Source organism: Chanodichthys erythropterus, chromosome 12, assembly GCF_024489055.1.
Source record: "Chanodichthys erythropterus isolate Z2021 chromosome 12, ASM2448905v1, whole genome shotgun sequence".
Classification (NCBI taxonomy): Eukaryota; Metazoa; Chordata; class Actinopteri; order Cypriniformes; family Xenocyprididae; genus Chanodichthys; species Chanodichthys erythropterus.
Window position 1 is genome coordinate 36,280,060 of NC_090232.1, and position 22,067 is coordinate 36,302,126.

The window sequence follows — 22,067 nt, forward strand, 5'->3', positions numbered from 1 at the left end:
GCAGCTCGACTCAGTGACATGCTGGTAGAAAAACCTTAATTAGGTGAAATGTTTGTTGCTTTATTGTTCAAAGTTAATTGGGTCTCTCTGTCTGCTACCTGTGTCCATGTCAGCTTCAACTGCCTGAGGAATAGTTAAAGGAAGAATGTGTCATGTTTTGAGGAGTATTTTATGAATGATGCTAGAGTAGATGCCTTTGTGAGCGAGGAGAAGCCAAGAGAAGGAAAAGGAGTATGATGTCTAATGAGGTTGGAAAGATCAAGGTGGGAAAGTTAAACAAGCAGCATGAGCCATCAAGTAGAGATGCAGTTAAAGTCTTGTAAACCGTAAAGCCTCGTTCTTCTCTACAGATGCAGGGGGGGGGAAAGCTCACGAGTCCAGACTCCCTGAAGACTATCATGCTGTGTTCCTCTTCAGTCATCAGTGATGGATGCAGGAGATGCCAAACTTCCAAATGCTACATATACCAGTTGTAGCCAACAGCTATGAAAGAGACCTCAATCTTTAGCCAGGCTACATGAGAACTAAGATGACTCAACATTCTCGTAGCCAGGTAAATAGAATAGTGAAAGTTGTGCTAGCAGAAGATAAAAGTAGAGAGAGCATATCACAGGAGATGTTTGCAGGAAGCTTTGCTTGAAAGCTCTAAGGAGAATGTGTGATATGCATGTGTATTTTTGTTTGTGTCTTTGGGGGCAGGTTTTGCACCAATGCAGACAGAGATGTGTGGTGAGAGCGAAAGAAAAGCCTTTTTCTTGTGCATGCTGTGGGTTATTTTCTCTGAAATGACTGGTCTTGTCCAGTGAGATGGTGTCTAGCACTTGCCAAATCGAGGCATCAAAGTGCTTGTGCGGCTGGGAGGACACAGTGCAGAGGCACCAGCAGTCACATGACATTACCGTGTCATGTCACGACAGCTTGTTATTAGCTATCCTAGGGAGATGGGCAGAAAGTCACAACATTCTGTAACTTTTTTTTTAGAACTCAGACCCTTTATTTCAATATTTATAAAAAAAAAAAAAAGAAACTGCACAAGTTCTGGAACATTCTGAACTATGCATTCAATAGACTTAAAATTAGCTACAATATCAATTCTTTTTTTTTTTTTTTTGCATTATTAAGAGCCCATCAAAAACAAATAATATAATATAATTGTAACGAGGCGGGTCTCAAGGTAAAATCCATCTGCAGGCTTTTATTAAACAGAGTTCGTCGTAAGACAGGCAGGGGTCAAACAGTAGCAAACAGGTATGGCAGAGAGCAGGCAGAATCGTGGTCAGGCTAAAGGCAATGGGTCAGGGCTGGCAGATAACAATCACAAACCCAGGAAACAACACCTCGCAAAGATGTGTGGTGAGTGAGAGTCTTATATAGTCCGGTTAATGTACTGCAGCTGGGTGTGGTGATTAGTGAGGAGTGTGTGCAGGTGACTGGCAGGGAGGATTGTGGGAATTGGAGTCCAGGAACTGACAGTGATCATGACAATAATATAATATAATATAATATAATATAATATAATATAATATAATATAATATAATATAATATAATATAATATAATATAATATAATATAATATAATATAATATAATATAATATAATATAATATAATATAATATAATATAATACAATACAATACAATACAATACAATACAATACAATACAATATAATATAATATAATAGTTCCTGTACAGTAATCCTAGTTTGTTTGTTTGTTTGTTTGTTTTGTTTTGTTTTTTTAGTGACTCTGAATTGAGTCACTAAATCACTCACTCGGACAATTTATTTACAAATGTTGATTAATTCAGGAATGAAACAAGTCACTTGGACTGAATTTGAAAACAGTAGTTTGCTAGCAGAACTGAGCCTGATTCATTCACTTTATTGATTTGTTCAAAGACACTTAAAAAAAAATAATTCAATAACTGAATAAACTACTACTGTTTGCTGTTCAAAAAAATAAAACCGACTCTAGTCTTGATTTGAAAAAATAAATAAAAACTGGAGTTTTGTATTGTGTAGCTAATTTCCCTAACAGTGCATCAAATGCATTTCCCTAGTCAAACAATTAGTTGGGGTGTTGGATCCACATAAAGTGCTAGTGAACCTCCTTTTCATATATAGTCAAAACAGCATCTTCATCCACCCCCAGAACTGCAATATGGAGTAGGTACACCAAATCACATATGTGCTTCTAATCTATCTATTTAATTTAATTGTAATTTCCTTCTCTGTCACTCATTGATCTGCTGCTCCTCTCAAGTAATCTTTTGGGTTGCACAGGCTGGTGCAGCTGCAATGTTAGGCTGATGGAGTGTTCGGAGAACCTGCCTCTTGATCAAGCCTTTCTGTGTAGCCCCCTGGAGGCCCGAAGAACATAGGCATCCATCTTCTTTAAACGCAGTGTGACCACCGGAGTGCCACGTCCCTCTAAGTGTAAGATTAAGCTCTACTAACAAACTCCCTAAATCCCCTTTAGCGCTCTACAGGCCAGGCTAGCGAGGTGAACCACCACACCCACAAAACCCTGGACCCCTTCAACCTCTAGCCACAAGGCCAAGCTCCCTTGACCCAGGTCAGCAATGCATTACTCCAACCGATCAATTGATAGATTGGCCTGTCCAGGCTGCCGTAACTAAATCAGCCAATTCTGATGATTCAGCAGTGGTCTGGGAGCCTGGGCGGGTGTCACCAATCAACGATCACCACCGGCCAGGACAAGTATGGACATTCACTTGTCACATTGATCAAGCTTGTGCCGTACCACAAGTCATTCAGGCTTGAGCTTGAGAAACGATTAGAGCAAAAGGTGGAAGGTGGCAGAAGTCAAAGAGGTGTTAGAGAAGAAACTAAAGCAATGCAGAAATCAAACACCATTTCTGGATACCTACTGTACCCATAATTCCCAGAAGCTAGAAGTCAATAATGTTGACTTGTGATATTCTGTACTACCTATAATCTGTTGAGACATCTGTAGAGTTTTGACATATAGCATACAATGCTTCCCACACATAGACTTTACTTGGGTGGGCCGCCCAGGTATATTAACGGCCACCCACATATATTTAGAGACACATTTATACATTTACATGTATCCTCTTGTACTTTTGTATCTGCCCAAGATAATGAATCCATCCGAGGTCGATTAAATAGTGGAAACTCCCCTCGCCCTATGTGTTTTGTACCTGCTCGTTATGTGTGCGTCAGAACTGTTTACTCCCACTGACATTCCCACGTGCGCTGCAGAGATGAGGTAGATATTTCACAAAGAGCGCTGCATGTTGCAAAGTCACAAGGTGGTGTTGTTGCGCGTTCTACAGGCTCACATAACAGCGCTTCAGACTGTTTCAAAGTGAGTTAAAATCAATGAAAAGCAGAGATTTATGCAAAACGATTGCTAATGAACATTAAAATGTAATAGTATGTTATGTAATTAAAATCAATTTCAATAACTAAATATCACAAATTATTTGTATGTCACATGTAGTAGACCATTTTTGTGCCGTGGGTAATAGGAGGATTTTTCACACGGCTACCACTGCAAGTATATTTCAAACCTGTGCGAAGCACTGAGCATCAGATATGAAAAAAACAATCAAACAAACAAAATATTCAACCTGATTTAAATTTTGCCATCTCTTTGCCCTTTAGATAGTTTAGATGGTTTAGATGACTAGCACATACTTCCAAGCCTTCAGCTGTAGATTGCCAGCAGCAACTACTAAAATTAATGAAGCATATTGGAGTGAACTGAGAAACTACAGCAATTCCACCTGAGGGACTGAGAACTTACAACAGAAAAGCCCCAGAACACATACAGTACAATAACTCAGGAGATTGTAATGTAGAAGGGGCAACAAAAGTTTAAATGTTACTTACAAAAACTCTAACAAATACTAATAGAAGTATACTATCCGATACCATCCAATTCTATATACGATACCAACCAGATACTATATCAGCAGCCACTCTGTAGCCCAAGACCGGTTGCCCACTGAAGCTAAGCAGGGTTGAGCCTGGTCAGAACCTGGATGTGAAAACTAGATTGATGCTGGAAGAGGTGTTAGTGAGGCCAGCAGGGGGTGCTCACCCTGTGGTCTGTTTGGCACATCCTGATATTGCTGAGTTAGATGCGTTCCTGAGTCAACATATTTTGTTGATCCTGGAACAACGTTCCAGTCTGAAAATTTAGTCTTAACACTATTCCTACCCATAAGTTATAACAAAAATCAAAGGGAAATGATAGAGAATAACACTGATGTAGATCTGTAAACTTGTCCCTCAAATCTGATTGGTTGATTTGAATGTTGTTCCAGGATTAACAAAAATGTTGACCCAGGAACATGTTGAACTCAGCAAAATCAGGTTATGTGGTCTGTGTGGGTCCTAATGCCCCAATATAGTGATGGGGACACTATAACAAGTGTAACAAGTGTAACAAGTGTAACACTGTAACAAGCACCGTCCTTCGGATGAGACGTTACACTAAGTTCCTAACCCTCTGTGATAATTAAAAATCCCAGATAATTAAAAATGTCCTTTGAAAAAGAGAAGGGGTGTAACCCCAGCATCCTGGCCAAACTGGCTGGTAAATATAGTTTTGGCCGGTAAGTTTTCATAAAGTCACCGGTCATTGGCAGGTGTGGCAGAAAGTTTTAGGCCCTGTGCATGTGTCAACATATTTATAAATGTGTGTAAATGTTAAGATTAATAATAAAACCTATGAATACTAAGAGCATCAGCCTGTAAATGCAGCTGAAGAATATACTATTCAGCACTGAAGAAGATACTATTTGGATGCAAAACACATTAACACATGTTATATAACAAGTGCACAAGGAAAACATAGTTGTGCTATTGAAAATATTCATGTGAAAGATGCATATGCAAACATACCAAAAAAAGGATACCAAAATGAATCTGTTGAGAAACTAAAACTCATATAAAACAAGCGTCCTGGCAACACAAACACATTTCCTCCCAGAGCAGGAGCTAGCAATTTGAGTGCTGATGTGATATTCATCTCCACTGGCGTTGTGTTTTGACTAAAGGGGCATTGCTAATCGAATGAGAGGTTGTATTTAATATCCCTCTGTTCCCGTATGGTGCTTGAGCACACCAGCACTAGGAAACATGCATTAGATTATAGCTGGGTGGAAGCCATTGATTACTGCATAGCATCAGAGCCAGACAGGCCCATTGATACCATAGCGATCAATATTACAGAACACTTGCCAATGGCTTTATAACACCTGTTTTAACGTAATTGACATGTACACATAAAAAGAACCATGCCGTCATGATAATTATATAGGATTATATGCCTTAAAGTCTTTCATTTGGGCCAAGGACAACAAACACAGAGAGACACATAAGAGAAGGGTTCGTGAAAGACTAAAGGTCAGTGTATCGATTTATCAAAGAATATTAAGACCCTTTTACTGGTGAACTTTCCCAAGATGAACAGCCAGTATTTATCCAATAGGGACTGAAAAGAAGGGGATAGACAGGGAGAATACAGTTTTGCTTGTATGTAACACACCACCATACCAGTTATGTTTTGTTTTGTTTGTTTTTGTTTGTTTGTTTGTTTGTTTGTTTGTTTGTTTGTTTGTTTAAGAATTTAATACTTTTATTTAGCAAGGACACATAAAATTGATCAAAGGAGACAGTAAATGGTATAAAAGATTCAAATAAATATTTCAAATAAATGTTTTGAACTTTCTATTCTTCAAAGAATGCTGAAAAAAATGGCACTGTTTCCCACAAAATTGTTAAGTAGTACTGTAACTGTTTTACTATGATAACTGAAAAAAAATAAATAAATAAATAAAAATAAGAAATGTCACTTGAGCTCTTTAGACTGATTTCTGAAGAGTCAAGAGAGACTGAAGAATGGAGTAATGATGCTGAAAATTAAACTTTGCCATTACAGGAATAAATTACATTTTAAAACATAATAAAAAAGAAAAGAGTTGTTTTAAATTGTCATATTTCACAATATTACTGCTTTTACTGTAGCTTTGATCAAATAAATGCAGCCTTGGTGAGAATAAGATACTTAAAAAATAAATAAATAAATAAAAACACTAAACAGAAGTGAACACTACAAAGTCTTCAAAATATATTTGGTTATATTGCAAAATCTGGAAGCAATAAAACTGATCGCTTTACCCTATACTACAGCCGCAGCATAACGTCATACAAACTGTCTATGCAGAAAGCTCTTCATGTTCCATGTCAGCACTGATAAATAAATAACTACTCTGTGAGAAATATTGTGTGTACTCATATGGTATGTGTCAACTCCCTGAAAGGTATGACTGATGTTTGTTTTCTAGCCATACGGCATTAGGGATGAATCACAATCAATGCATTGCAGTATTTAAACAGCAAGTAAGCCTTGTGAGTCACTAAACCTAAAGACAACAGAAAATCTAAAACAAAATCTAAAAAAAAAAAAAAAAAAAAAAAAAAAATTTGCTTAAAAAAAATGTTCAGGGCTTACATTGTTCATGTACTCGCTCAGAAGGTCTTGCAGGGCCTGGCGCACAGCGTTGCACTCTGCTACGATGCGTTCACGCCGATCGTCGCGTGTGCATGAGGAGTCGGCCATGAGGGCGGCGCCACTAATGATGCTCTCCAGACGTTCCTCCAGTGACGGCCTGAAGCGAGCCTCACTAAATGTTAGTGGGTCCAGAATGATCTTATTCTGAAACAGAACAAAAGATAGCCAGGGTTATGAACTAAGTTTCTGTTTAAAACATTAAAATCCATAAACAAATTAAGTCACTAGTAGGTTCATTTCCAGCATTGTTGGTATGAGCATTGTGAGTCACAACGCTTCTGTGTTCTACGTCCAAACGCCAGCTCAGTATTGGCCGGCTCCTGCATCAGCATCACACACATGCGGCATTCAGATGTACAACACAGAAGCGCTGAACTGTGTTCACTGCATCACCTGACAGGCTAGAGAAGAAATTGTTGAATAAAGACATTATTTTTGTTTTGTTTTTGCGGAAAGCATTCTGGTCACTTCATAACATTATGGTTGAACCATTGTAGTCGAGATGACTATTTTAACCATGTCTTTGCACCTACTGGACCTTGAATGATCATAATTATGTTGCTTTCTATAGGGAATAAAAACAAAACCTTGGATATCATCAAAAATATCTTAATTTGTGTTCTGAAGATGAACAAAGGTCTTACGGGTGTGGACAACATGATGGCGAGCAAATAATGACAGAAATTTCAATTTTGGGTGAACTAACCCTTTAAGACCCTATAGTCAGTCATGAACAATTGATGTACTGTATAAAATAATCAAACACTATCTTTAGATTAGTCTCACAACTGTAAATAAAAAAAATAAATAAAAATGAATGGTAGAGGTTTTGTGTAGCAGATAGGAGATAACAAGCATTGTGAGATGTTTGTCATAGTTTCCATTAGTGAACCACTGAAGACATTCAGCTGGAGCCTATATCCAGAGGCTGTTATAAGGTGACCTTCAAGGAGAGATCCAGGGCCTCGGTTACAACCACATTGTGATTTAATGGGGCTTTTAAACACAGGATGCAGACTCAAGAACAGCCTCCCTTTTTATTATTGAAAAGTTGCTACCAAATACAGGCTTTATTATCTCTAGGGCTGGAATGGGAAAATTACCATATTGATAGTGGCGATATTATGTTTTACGGCTATATATGAATACGGCTTCAGCAGCAGTTTGCATTTTGTGGACTTTGCCAGTGCAGATGAGGTGGAGGTGGCATTTAGAGGAACCAGAGGTGGCTAGTGCCCTTTACTTTTGAGACTAATATTCAGAAAGCCACTTCACCAAGCAGTTAATAATAAGTTCACAGATCTTTCATCATTTATATCTCGGCATGCACTTCCTGTTATTTAGCATGTCCACAGGTGATGTTTGCATCTTTCATATGTGCTAATCCAGAAGCAGTATTGTCAGCTAACAACACCACAACTTGAGAGAGAGAGAGAGAGAGAGAGAGAGAGAGAGAGAGCACTTTCCCATAATAGCCTGTTACCATGGAGATCAACTATTAAGTAAAAGCTGTAGCAGCAGTCTTGGCCAACTCAATGACTCAATGATAAATATGTGGACATTTATTGGTTTGTTTGAAATCTGTTGGCGTCAAGTTCCCGGCTCTATTGCGGTCTGCCCGCTTTTGTCTGATTGAGGGACTAAAACAAAGACTAATGTGAAATGTTTGATTGGAAAGCGACAAGCAGATCTTTCAGATGCTGAAAGGCTGGCAAAAAGCCATTGCAAAACAATTTGTACAGATTACTTAGATCTTGTGTGACTCGTATACTGACTACATATTCCAGTTATGATTCAATTTAGTTAAAGACAACATGAAACAGCCTTTACAAAAACATTTGACTTTTGTAATGCAGCATATATTTGAATGAAACAATATTTAGCTGGAATTGATCTGGATTGTGAAAATTTGTGGTTAAAAGTATTTCCCCTGCTTACACGGCCTTCAGCATTTTTTGTTTTGTTTTTGTTTTTGTTTTGTTTTTTACAATAGCATTCACTCATCAGAACTGATTAATTATGCACAATAAGACCAGGGAGATTTTTATCACACAAGTAAACAGGACCGATTTGTCATGTTGTCCTTAAAGGGATAGTTCACCCAAAAATGAAAATTTGCAGTTAATTTACTCACCCTCGGGCAATCCAAGACCTAGGTGACTTTTTTTAATATTTAATAAAACTGTAAAGAAGATTTTTAACTGAAACTGTGGTCCTCTGTGATGCATATAATGGAAGTCAGTGGGTGCCGTCACTTTGAGATTCAAAAAAACATACGCAGACAAAACAAAATTAATACCATTAATCCTGATGATATATTGAGGTCTTAAGAAGAATAACAATCGGTCTATGCAAGAAACTGAATTTTACTTCCAGCATTATTAACTGTAATCCAGAGCCTCACAAGCATCTTCCCTCTCTGTTGTAAACAAACACAGTGTCAGCTCATGTGTGAGGTTGCTCCTGCACATACGTCATTATGCAACAGGAAACTCGTACTCCAGACTGTCGTGACCGTTTGCCAAGCCTGTGCATTAGAGGTAAAAATGTTGTAAATAATGTTTAGTTTCTTGCATAGACCAATCATTTCGCTTCTTAAGACCTCAGTGTATCATCAGGAGCCACGAGTATTAATTTTGTTTTGTCTGCATATGTTTTTTTTTTTATTTTTTTTATTTATTTATTTTTTTATCTGATGCCACCCATTTTGAATCTGACAACACCCATTGACTTCCATTATATGAATAACAGAGGGCCATGGTTTCAGCCAAAAAATATCTTCATTACTGTTCCAAAGAAGGAAAAAAAAAGTTACCTACATCTTGGATGGCCTGAGGGTGAGTAAATTAGTTAATCACTGTTTGCGAATACCAAATGAATGAGAAGTGCTGTAAACTGAATCATACCTGTCACACAATTGTCTGTGACTTCTATTAAAAAACAGCATTTTTTTCGATGTAAACTCTAAAAATAGTTCAATCTAAAACTAATGTTTAATAGCAAACATGTTAAAGATTAGCCGATGGGCTTTAAACCAAATGATAAGCTATTAAGTTATTTCCTCAAAAAAGCAGTTTATTCAACGTAGTGAAGCCTCTCCTCCATTGACATCCATTAAAAAAAAAAAAAAGCAGCCTCTTGTCTCCTTGCATTCTTACCGCAGCGTTAGCAGATGCTACATCTTTTCTGGCTAAGGTTGCAGGCTTGCCTTTAAGTGGCTTTCTTTCAAGTAATTCTTAAGACTTTGATTATCTTGTTCAGGTGTGTTTGATTAGAGTTGGCGCTTAACTCTGCAGGAAAGTGGTTGAGAACCCTTGGTCTAAATAAATGAAAGATTGTAGGGATGCACCGATGTATCGGCCGATTTTTGCTCAATTTAGAACCATCGGCATATCAGCTGTAGCAGGAAAAAGGCAGATATAACAAACCGATGGATTATTAATTAACTGCATGAAGGCACTGAGCTGTATAATGTCTGTTGTGTAATCCTAGCGCTGCTGTCTGCCCTTTAATGTTAATCAAATCATAAAAGATTGCACACTATTCTTGACTAAATAAATTCTGTAACTTCTGTAAGTGTAGCGGACCCCATACGAGTGATGACTAAAACTTTACTGATGTTTTATTAAGTTTATTTGCATCCGTTTTCACTCCAAAAAAAATCACCACAAAAGCTAAACAAGAAGTGCACATTAAAATCTCTCTCTCTGTTGCATTATTATCAACATACAGCAAATTAAAACACTTATTACAACTAACAGTAAACAAATACATACATATCTCATGCCTTTTCGGGGGCTGCTTAATAAACTAGCAAACTTTAAATCTGCAAAATATCTCTGAAGAACTGCGTGCTCTCCATTACCCGCGTAGCTCCGTAAACGAGAAAACCCGTCATAATAAGAGTCTAAAGGAGTGCAGATCTCATACATATTTAAACTTATAAAAAATATCAAAATGTATACAAAAACAAATTAGAAGATTAATCACAATAAAGTCTGTTACAATAAAGAAGGATTAATATGTATATAATTTATACAGTGAAGCAGTGTTATTTTACATTTGATTACTTTATTTCTTTACCTCAAAACTATTAAACCTACCTAAAAAGCACTATTTATTTCATATGTATCTTTGTTCTGTTGTCTTTATGTAGGCCTTCTGAATGTTAAATGGATCCAGTCGATGTTCATTAAAAATTATTTGATGATGCAATAATAAACCTGCTAGTATATTTTAATGCAGGTGTTTTTGAACTTTGCTTATTTAAAACATGATCAAAATACAATCTATTTTGATGACAAAATTTCACATAAGAGAGGAAGTAACAAATATTGGTATCAGTATTGACCAATAATGGTTTGTTAAAATCAGTACCGGCCCCAAAAAATCATATCGGTGCATCCCTAAAAGATTGTTTACACTAACAAACATATACAACAATGTGAATTCAGAAAAAAAGAATATTTGAGACAGGAATGAGCTCTCAAATTTTTGATATCACTATATTAACTGAAACAGTCATTTTAAATATATGCCTAGTAAACTATTTATAATATGCTGTATTTTCTTTAAAAAATATATAACAGACATTGCAATGTTTATTTACATAGCTACACATTATAGATTTAATATTATTATTATTATTATTATTATTATTATTATTATTATGTCTCTTAAAATGTTAAATATTATGAAGAAAAAACTCACAATGGCTATTCATGTTTGTGACAGGTGCTATTTTATCACGAGACAAATCTTTTATATATGACATTTGTACTACTGACACAATGACCTCAACTTTGGCTTTAATGTGTGGGGCGTATTAGCATAATTAGTATTTTATAATGATTTCTGATGGATCATGTGTCACTGTAGGCTGGAATCATGGTGATAAAAATTCAGCATTGCCATCACAGAAATAAATTACATCATCAAATTTGAATGGTAGTATGTAACTGAGAACAATATAAATAAAAATATCTAGAAATAAAAATCTCAGTTTATTTGGAGATAAAGTTTATATTCAATAAGAATATCTAAGACCATATGTAAGACCTCACACACCTAAAAAAAAAAAACTTAAACCATACAATATGCACTGTATGTAAAAGACATACAGTGCTCAGCGTAAATGAGTGCACCCCCTTTGAAAAGTAACATTTTAAACAATATTTCAATGAACACAAAAACAATTTCCAAAATGTTGACAAGACTAAAGGCCTTTGCACACTGAGTCCGAATTTTTCGCATGCGTTTTTTCGTATTCGCAATCCTAAAAATTTGTCACGCACAGAGACCTTGCACACTGAGTCCAATGTGTATAAATAAATGCGTTGCGAAAAAAAAAATAAATAAAAAAAATCGCAAAACAATACAAAATTAAGTCTTCAAGCAGTGAGCACGATTAGTTGTCTCCTCTCTTCTTAAAAAGAGAAAAAGAAAGAGGAAGTATTGGGTCCATCCAATCTCGAGATTACACCCCACTGAAAGTCTCTGGAGCAAAGCTAAATTTAACAAGAATTCATGTCACAAGAACGAAAGAAATGTCACAAGAACAAAAGAAAAGAAATAATTTCTTTACACCAGAAAGGTGAAGGCGACAAGAAGATCAGCAAAGCTTTACTTATAAGTCAGAATACTGTAGCAAAAGTGGTAAAAAAATGAGAAAAAAAAAAATGTAACTGCAACCATCTCACAGACAGCTGGTCCACGGAAGATAACACCTTGACAGGAGCGTCTTTTGATGAGAAGGTTTGAAGAAAATCAGCATGCAAGTTCACTGTAGTTATCTACAGAAGTAGAAAGCCAAACTAGGGTGACTATTTCCCGTGACACAATGCAGCGTACACTGCAGAGGAATGGCATGCATGGGTGCTGTCCACAAAAGAAGCCTCTCCTAAAGCCCAGGCACAAAAAGCCCACCTAGAGTTTGCCAGGGCCCATGCTGACAAAGATGAAGACTACTGGAACTCTATACTCTGGAGTGATGAGACCAAGATAAATGTTTTTGGAACTGATGGCTTCAAAAGTGTATGGTGTCACAAAGGTAAGGAACACAAAGAAAAATGCATGGTGCCTACAGTCAAACATGGTGGTGGCAGTGTCCTTATGTGGGGCTGCATGAGTGCTGCTGGTGTCGGCGAGCTGCATTTCATTGATGGCATCATGAATTCACAGATGTACTGCTCTATACTGAAAGAGAAGATGCTACCATCACTCTGTGTCCTTGGGCGTCGTGCACTTTTCCAACATGACAATGATCCTAAACACACATCAAAGACCACTGTTGGATTTCTGAAGAAGAACAGGGTGAAAGTGATTTAGTGTGTCCTGATCTGAACCCAATCAAACACCTATGGGGAATTCTGAAGAGACAAGTTGAGCATCGCTCTCCATCCAGCATCCAGTCTCTAAAAGAGATCATTCTTGAAGAATGGAAAATGATAGATTTTGCAAAATGTCACCAACTTGTTCATTCCATGCCTAGAAGACTTGGAAGAGGCCATACAAAGTACTAGATGTAGTAGTTTTTGTTGTGGGGTGTACTCATTTTTGCATCACCCTAATTTGAGTAAAACTGAAAAATGTGCAATCTTAGTTATATTATTAACCTTACTTTCATCGTATAAGTTAAACAGATGTTATATTAAACTTAGTCTTGTCAACATTTTGGAAATTGTTTTTGTGTTCATTGAGATATTGTTTAAAATGTTACTTTTCAATGGGGTGTACTCCTTTACACTGAGCACTGTATGAAGTGAAATGTAAAAAGCCTTTCTGAAAGGGTGCCATCAATTTGTCAGCGCAAACATAATTAGTCCAGATTGATTGCTGAGGAGTACACAAACTCATCTGTAAAAATGGATCAAGATGGGCCAGACGCAATCAGTTATGTAGCGTACTGTATGCATGAGCGTGTATGTTTTAGAAGTGGGTGGGACTGCCACTTACTCCTCTCACAGAATGTGACAGGTTGTTTGTCAAGGACGGTATAATGAGGGAGCGTACAGGAGAGCGGTGCATTGAACGTAACCTACTTTTACACAGTGAATAAAGAGCTTTGGAGTGAGAGGACGGAAAAGAAGAAAACATGGGTGAGAGAAAGAGCAAAAAGGACAGAAAGAGTGTGACGAACAACAAAGTTGGCTAGCTTGGTGACTAGTCTGCGGGGGTTATTAATGGCTACTGTCTATCTAGGGTGTCTCTAATTTTGGCTGGAATCCAGCAAACCGTTGTCCTACATTCAATGAGTGTCTGTGAGTGCACGGACATACAGCAAGGTTAAGAGGGCTGGTGCTCCATCCGATTGAGTTATACAAACACCACCTGCTCCATTGCAGTGCCACCAACACTTCACCCTTTGCTACGCTATTAAAAAGTTTCTGTCATCACTGTAAAGCGACTGCCCACATTAGAAGTCTGTCTAGTGTGTTTCTGTTGCTGGCGAGCCTTCTGTCCACCACAATGGTTTATATACACCAACTTGTAATTATGAGTTCTCACAGTCTGTAGGGTAAAATATTTCTGAAAAGCCTGAGTAAAAACATTTGGGTGACAGATGCAAAGGAAGAATGACAAAGCATGTGTTGAATTGGTTTTCTGATTTGCCAAGAAAATCTCATATATGCCACAATGGCCAAAAGCAGCAAACAATATTAATTCATGAGTCTGCCCTTAAAGAGGTCACTTCACTATTTATGTGTGAAATGAGATTCAGTGGTCTTCCATAATCACACATAAGGTGCCAGGGTGCAATCAGGTCACGTAATATGTGTTGCCCCGTTAATAATGGCCTATATTGCATTGTAACAGGTTTATCTGAAACAATTGTGGACCTAGGAAAAAATGAACCTTGTTTACTTTTTTTTTTTTTTTTCTCGAAATTTGTGACAATTCAGAAAGATATGCAGATCAATATTGGCACTGGGTAGCCCATTTCAATCAATGAAAGTTTTGAGTTCTTGAAGTTACAATATGTTTTCATAATACAATTTATTTATTTATTTTTATTTTTTTTTGTACCTGACCCCTTAAAGAGAAGAATCAATTACTATTAAATGCAAATATTTAAATGCAGAGTGCAAATTCCAAGATTCTTTCTCTCAAAACTACCTTAACCTGGTATGAGAGGCTCAAGGTTTTTTTTTGCAAATCCTCAAAACCATGAAATACATAAATGTATCTAAACACACACACACACACACACACACACACACACAGAGGAACTGGTTGGATTCATAACATGCTGGCAAGCCAGAAATGACAACAAATATAAGCACATCACCAAAACTGTTTTAGATTCATTTAGCGTTGAAAGAATGAGGAATGACCGTGCAAAGATCACCACTGCATCAGTGATTCAGAGACAAAAAGAGTTTGTAAATCAGTTCCCCTGTGGTTCATGAATCGTTGCTTTGTCCTTTCAAGATAAGAAGCAATAGAAGAAACTAGTTTGCTGAAAAGTCAACACAAGTAACACTGAGCAGTGAGAAGTTAAAAATAGAGTGATGGGATACACTGTTATATATCATTTATAATTTACTGTTATTAATATATAAATTAATGATATAATATAATCTATAGTTTATTTATAAAAGAAACCTTACACAGAGTCAGCGGTCAACACAGAAGGAAAAAGCTAGATTTCTGCATTCATAATACATTTAATTAACTTTCACTCCAAATGGCAAACTGATTTTAATCAATGTGTGGTATTTGAAAGGGGTGGAGAATGAAACAGAAAAAAAAAAAAAAAAATGCAATGTAACCTCCAATCACAGTGGAAGAGACAAAGAGTCAGAGACTTTAAAAACGGGTTTGTTTGAAAGGGCACAAAGAGCCATGGGAGCCTCTGGAAAACAGCTCGTTTGAATACATGAGAGAAAACGCAGAGGAGAGAGAGCGCCTGGGGAATAGCCCCTATTGTTATTCCATTTGGTGCTTATTGCAGGCACAGGGTCTGAGTGACAGACTGAAACGACAGTGAAGGAGAGAGAGAAGGAGTCCAACTTGTCCTTGATGTAGCTGATACTTTAATTTTACTAGCAATGTCCAATTCATGAACAAATAGTAATGATTCGACTGAACCGGTTCGCAAAACTGAACAAGAAGTTCATGAATTGTTCACGAGTCAACAACTCACCGACTTACTGAATCAAGAACAGGTTTGTAAGGGTGCTTTCACACTAGCACTTTTGATGCACACCCGGGTTCGATTGACGCCAGAGTTCGGTTCACTTGGATGATATGAATGCTGTTTTCCAAACTCCACATAAAAAGGGTAGTCTGGTGTACGGTTCATGTAAACTCTGGTATGGTTGACTACTGAACTGCTATTGATGATGTATGATTCGATAAAACTGTGTTTGTGTGTGTTCTCTCTCACTTTCCTGACAAGTGTGACTGACGCAGACAGAGAGAATGCATATCTAATTTCTGCTTGTCTTCAGCAGAAATGGACTCCCGTGTTCTTCAGGACATTTGCAGTACATACTGTACGTGGCAGACAGACGCAAGTGCTGTTATGTGCCGACGCTTTGAAAACAAAACCAAAGGATCAAAAACAAAATATACATATGAGGTGAGCAACGCTATGCATTTTGTCACCTTCTTTTGCGTTGTTACCAAGCAACAGGGGTAAACAGTTGCAGCTTTGATGATGAAAGCGCATTGCGGTTCCAACTCAGATAACGTGTGAACACAGTTCAGCGGGGGCAGGGGAGGGGGGAGCAATCGAACTCTGGATCGGACCAGGCAACTGAACCAAGTGTGAAAGCACCCTAAAACCAAATAAAAACCAAATAAATAAACTGATTAGTGAGCTGACACTAAGAGCATTCTATCCCTTAAACAGATGAAAAGTAAATTTAGCAATATACAACGTACTGGAAATATCTTTATAGCTAGATTGCGTGACAGATTTATTAACACACATACAAAAAAGCTCTGATAAAAAGCATTATGCAGCTAAGGGACGTAAATTAAATTTGATATTATTGCAAATGCAAATTATATTATAAATGCTTTTATGAGCTGATTCATGGCTGCAACAAACCGCACCAGGAGACAATCACAATAAACACCCTTATTAATGAAACTTAATTGAAAAAATGCAATAAACAGTAGCATTTGCCTATATATGGCTCTTTTGGAACATTGTAATATGCCATGTGGATGCCAGGTGCCATGTGATGATACCATTGATCAGTGTTGCCAGGGTTACAGTTTTCCCACACAATTGGGCTATTCTTATGAAGCAGTTGAAAAAATATTACTGAGCCACAGTTTGAAGGTTTTTTGAGCTACTTTTATAATGTACCGTGGCCACCAAAAGGTTTATCTGTATGAGATCATTCAAATGAATACCCCGCTACCTAAATGTCCTTGCTATTTACATATAATGCCCACAGCTAATTTTCATTCCTTTTTGGGCAGATTTTGAGTCTGCTTTGGGCTGGCAACCCTGCCACTGATGCCACTCTGTGTCAGAGATGGGACAAGGGTCAGTGAATATCTGGGGCCTCTGTGGATGCATATGGAGCCATTGTTTGAAGAAACAGAATATGATACACTAATATAAAAGCCAATTCACACCACACCGACAAACACGTCTGTTGGAGTTTGCTGGATCGGTGTGATAGCCCAGTCGGCGTCTGTTGCCATTGGTCGGAGTCTGTTTCCACAGACTGAACATGTTTAATCGCCGTTTGCTGGGTCGTGGAATGTCTGAGCAGTGTGAAAGGTTTTCCAACAAACGACAACGACGTAATATGACCTGGCCACGAACCGTTGCCATGATGATGAGACAAATTCCCTGCAAAGACAGCTGTTTGATCGCGCCGGCACCTCACGCACACACAACAAAGTACTGGAAACGTGACATCGCAGCTTGTTCATTATAAAAAATAAAACACAGTAAAAAAAAAAATAATAATTAGTTAGTTTCAAGTTAGTTTAATTTTAAATGAGTTCGTTTTGGCTTGTTTAGCTGCACATGGTTGTATCTGCCTATGGGTCGCATAAATAAAAAAGGGTCGCGTTAAAAAAAAAGTTTTAAAAACGGTGTATAGCCTACCAACCGCAACACAAGGGGATGTGATCAGATCGATGGCTACAGCGCTAGTATTTTAATGTTTTACAATGAAAATAGATAATATATTATTATTGCCTGACAATATTGTTAACATGGTTACACGTATGTAGTTGTGGATCTTAATTTTTCCCAGTCAGTCTCACAGCTGGAGCTAAAGATCATCTAACCTTTTGTCTAGGCCTCAGAAAAGGACAAATATATTGTGTTGTCTTGTATTTGAACTCTTGCTGTATTCATTTAAAAACGTTTGTTAAAAAAAATTAGGCTAGAATGCCACAATTTACACATGCATTCACTTTGTTGCAGAATAAGCTACAAGATGACAATACTGTAATAATTATACTTTAATTTAAGCCTGAATTAGAACATAATTGCAGCTCTAAATGGATTTAATGGTGTTACAAATTGTCAGCCATGAAATATTTGCCACTATGTTGATATAAAAACATTTGGTGCTTCACTAAAAAACATATGGGGCTTTAGATTTAGAAGCCCACCCTTATTGCTCTGGGTGAAATAAATACATTTACATTTATTCATTCAGCATTGAGGCTTTTATCCAAAAGCGACTTAAAAATAAAGAGTAGTACAACATTAGCAAATAGTCAGCTAACATTTTACTTGTGTACTTGAGGAGGCCAAGAAGAAGCATCTGAGACATAATTTATATACATTATGAAAAAGTAGACTTGCATACATTTTTAATGCACAGATGTGGTATAATTGTACTTAAACTAGAATCTCAATATTACACTTCTGGAAGTTGAAGTTCATTCTTAAGCATAGGTGAGAGATAGGTGATACAAGAGGTGATACAAGTGTGTTGATTGCTGTGACAATGGTGAGACGCAAAAGTGATGATGTACATTGAGACGTGATTTAAAAATAGAAAAATGTATAATTACATATGCTGTATGTAAATTAATGATTAAACAAAAACTGCACTACTACACATTTTAGGGGCTCTATGTAGGAATGACACCCAGTGGTCAAAATAGGTACTGCAGTCCAAATTCAAAATATTGTTTGCCCTGCCCCTTCCTTCAAAGATGCGGGTTACAAGCTTGAGAACACACAACAAGAGGGAGCGCAATTGACAATGAAAGCTGAGTAGACTTACACACTGTAAGCTGATGAGTTGATTTATCCGTTTTAATATGCTGTCGTTCATAGAAATTTTTAGATGGATGCAGAGGCTTTTTAGGTCAGGTAGAATCTGCGATTCTCTGAACCAGTTTGTATGGTGGTTTCCATGGATACAATATGTGGTGTTTTCTGCCAACTGGCAACCTGTGATGTCGATGTCGAAATACTATTGGATAAACTGGCAGCAAGCAGTTTCGCACAGACCAAAACAAAGACAGACATTCCGACATGGAACGCACATTTCAAAGTAGAATATCTGGCTGTAGAATTGTTTTTCTGAGAAACAAGTAGGTGAACTTAGCATGTTTCCTAAATATCTGCAAACATATTGGGGTATGTTTATGCTTTAAGTGAAAATCTTACATATAGTCCCTTTAAAAACCAAAACATAAGCTAAAATCTAAAATAAAATAAATTTGTAGTAGTCTGATTCTGTCTGGGTCAAACGATTTGGGACTAGGCCACAAACAACTGACCACTTGGTGAAAAAAACACCATGTCACTATTTCAGTAAGGTGATAAATGAATGCCCAAATCTATGAATGCTGTGAAGAACTTTGAAAGGGCCTGTGACCTTGCTGCGTACACAGAACATAGAAAAACAACTTCAGCAGACAGTTCCAGGAGGTCGAACGATCTGGACAAAAGCACCTAAATTGAGTTTCAATAATCACAGGTTTCATAAGGACATACTGGCAAAGTCTAACATCTGGGGTGGATGCTGCATTTTAACTGTTATCATCAGGAATAAAAGAAGGTTTAAAAAAATCGTTGCCAAAGACAGAGATTCTCAAGAACAGCGGCACACATGGTGTCCTTAAAGGTCATCTGCACACATGTTTTTCAAGTCTCTCTTTGGGCTGCATTGTTAGAAGACACAATGGGAGCTTTAAGGGCATTTTCTTATACATAAAAGACTGAAACAGTATGTCTTCATTGCCCATAGCATTAGCCGGTCTTCCGTTCATATCAACATTCAGCAACTTGGAAACAAGTTGTACGTTTAGGTCAGGCCTGACCATAGTGGGATCCCACCACGAGGCTGACGGATGACAGTTGAGTTTAGCTTCACAAAGATACTAGCTAAGAAGAGCTCATCTGGACCACTCTCAACATTGCACAACAATGATTTCTGTAACAGACAGTGACTGCAGGCACCATTACCCATAAGGATCAGCCTATAGATGTTAAGACAAAGAGACAGTCCATGATTGATCAGGCTCCTGAGAGCTAGTTGTGCTCAAAGTTAATAAAAAGAACAGATGTGATGATTTTGATGTAATGAAATAGAGGGGGGAAATACTTAGGAATAGCTCATCCAAAAAAAAAAAAAAAAAATTCTGTCATTATTTACTCACCTACATGTTGCTTATTCTTTTCAATGAAATTGTTGTTTGGCTGTAGTGTTTTGGGGTTTTTTTTTTGTTTTTTTTTTGGGTTGGTTGGTTGTTTGTTTGTTTTTTTAAATTAAAAGCTCATTAGAGGGGAAGCTGTCCAGGACAGACTATTTTCCCTCAGAAAAATAGGTCCCCAGTTTCAAAGATCCAGCAGTATATTTAACTGGGGGCATGGGGTACTTTTTATCCCTGTTTGCACCAGAGCCATCTGATGGGTTTGCTGCAATAAAGCTCTTGTTTTAGTTTCATCTGACCATAGAATCTGTTCTCGTTTGAAGTTCCAATGGTGTCTGAAAACTACCATATATATCGCCGTACCACCATAAATACAGTACAATAGAGAGACAAACGAAAGAAACATGGCTTTAAGTTTTTCAGGTATTTCAGGTAAGAAACTCTACAAAAAAAATATAAATCAAATGTAAAATAACACTGGATAGATCCCATTGTCCTGATGGTGGAATTTCCAATGCTTTAGTTATTTTCTTACAGCTACGTTGTATTTTGTGAATCTTTTGCTGCACATCAGAACTATATTTTTTGGTTTTACCCTTTGTGATAGATGACAAATGGCTTCTGTTTCACTGAAAACAGAAGTGAAACAGAAGTCTGTGAAACAGAAGTCAAGTATTCATCCTGGTATGCTAAAAAAGGTAAATATGAGTGGGAATATACTTTAGAGATATTTTACTCATAAGAATTACTAGGGGTGCCAATTGAAATTAAATTAAAACTTTTAATAAAAAATCTAAAGAATAAACAATGCAGATTTAGTTTCACAGCCTTCTTTGATCATGTTTACCAAGAGTACCAACAATTCTGACCATACTTGTTCTCATACTACTTTTATGCTTATTTGTTTAGTCTTTTCATTTGTAGGAGGTTAACAGTGGTTGTCACTACACATTTTATGAACTGTAACAAATGGAAAACAGCTATTTGAAGATGCTTTAAATATTTATTTTTGTTCCACAAATGAAAGTCAGATGATCTGGAATGATATCAGGGTGAGTAAATAATGCCATTGCTGGTTGAACTATGCCTTTCAAATTTAAAAGGTGGTTCTGGCACTCGACTCAACTCCTGTTCTCATTTTCAATTTGTATCTGTGCTCTGTGATAGGCTGAATGAAACAGTCTTCCATCTGACTGCTTCCTCGATCAATTCTGCACTGTTAGCCACACCTGTAATCCTCCTGCCTGCCTGCCTGCAAAAAAAAAAAAAAAAAAAAAAAAAAAAAGAAATATATAGTGACCAATCCTCTCTCTCTCTCTCTCTCTCTCTCTCTCTTGCTCTCTTTGTAGCGGTGACTGAACTAACAACCTAGCCAGCTTCAAACTGTCATGTCTCCTTGTGCACAAAGTCCACATCTCAAAACAAGTATTGCATCTTCATAATATTGATTCTTTCAGTTATATGAATAAAGGTTGTAAAGGTTATTTACCTATGCAGCTGCAAATAAGTTTCCAAATATTTTTGAGGCCACTTGTACATAGTCAAAAATAGCCATATCCAGTTAAATATGACCCTGCTAAGGTAGAAGAGACACATGTTGTTTCCCAAACCCACAGAGCAGCAGCTGGTTTCTGGTAATGTTCCTAACCTCCAGCGGACAGAATTGAGATTGTGAATACCCTTCAGCAGCACAGATATCTAAGTCACATGTGCTCACACACTAAGTGCCCCATTCATCACGCCAACGGCCCCAGAGAACAGCTAGAGCCGAGTAACGCAAGACTGTAAAACCTGGATTCTACACCTCTCATGTCCTTCCATTTGAGTATCTGGGTTTTACATTTTCCACAAGACTATATAGAATATACAAATGACTGTTATTATCTAATCCCTGATTTAAATAGATTA

The 22,067-nt window shown here is 37.3% G+C and overlaps 1 protein-coding gene across 2 annotated transcripts in view; it reads right to left on the minus strand.

Annotated features, from left to right (window-relative positions):
- ctnna2 (catenin (cadherin-associated protein), alpha 2) overlaps window positions 1-22,067 on the minus strand; it is a 575,983-nt gene that overhangs the window by 408,400 nt on the left and 145,516 nt on the right. For both annotated transcript variants that reach the window (XM_067402995.1, XM_067402993.1), the window contains exon 7: window positions 6,507-6,710. In XM_067402995.1, the coding sequence (XP_067259096.1) occupies window positions 6,507-6,710 (204 nt within the window). The remainder of the gene's footprint in view (window positions 1-6,506; window positions 6,711-22,067) is intronic.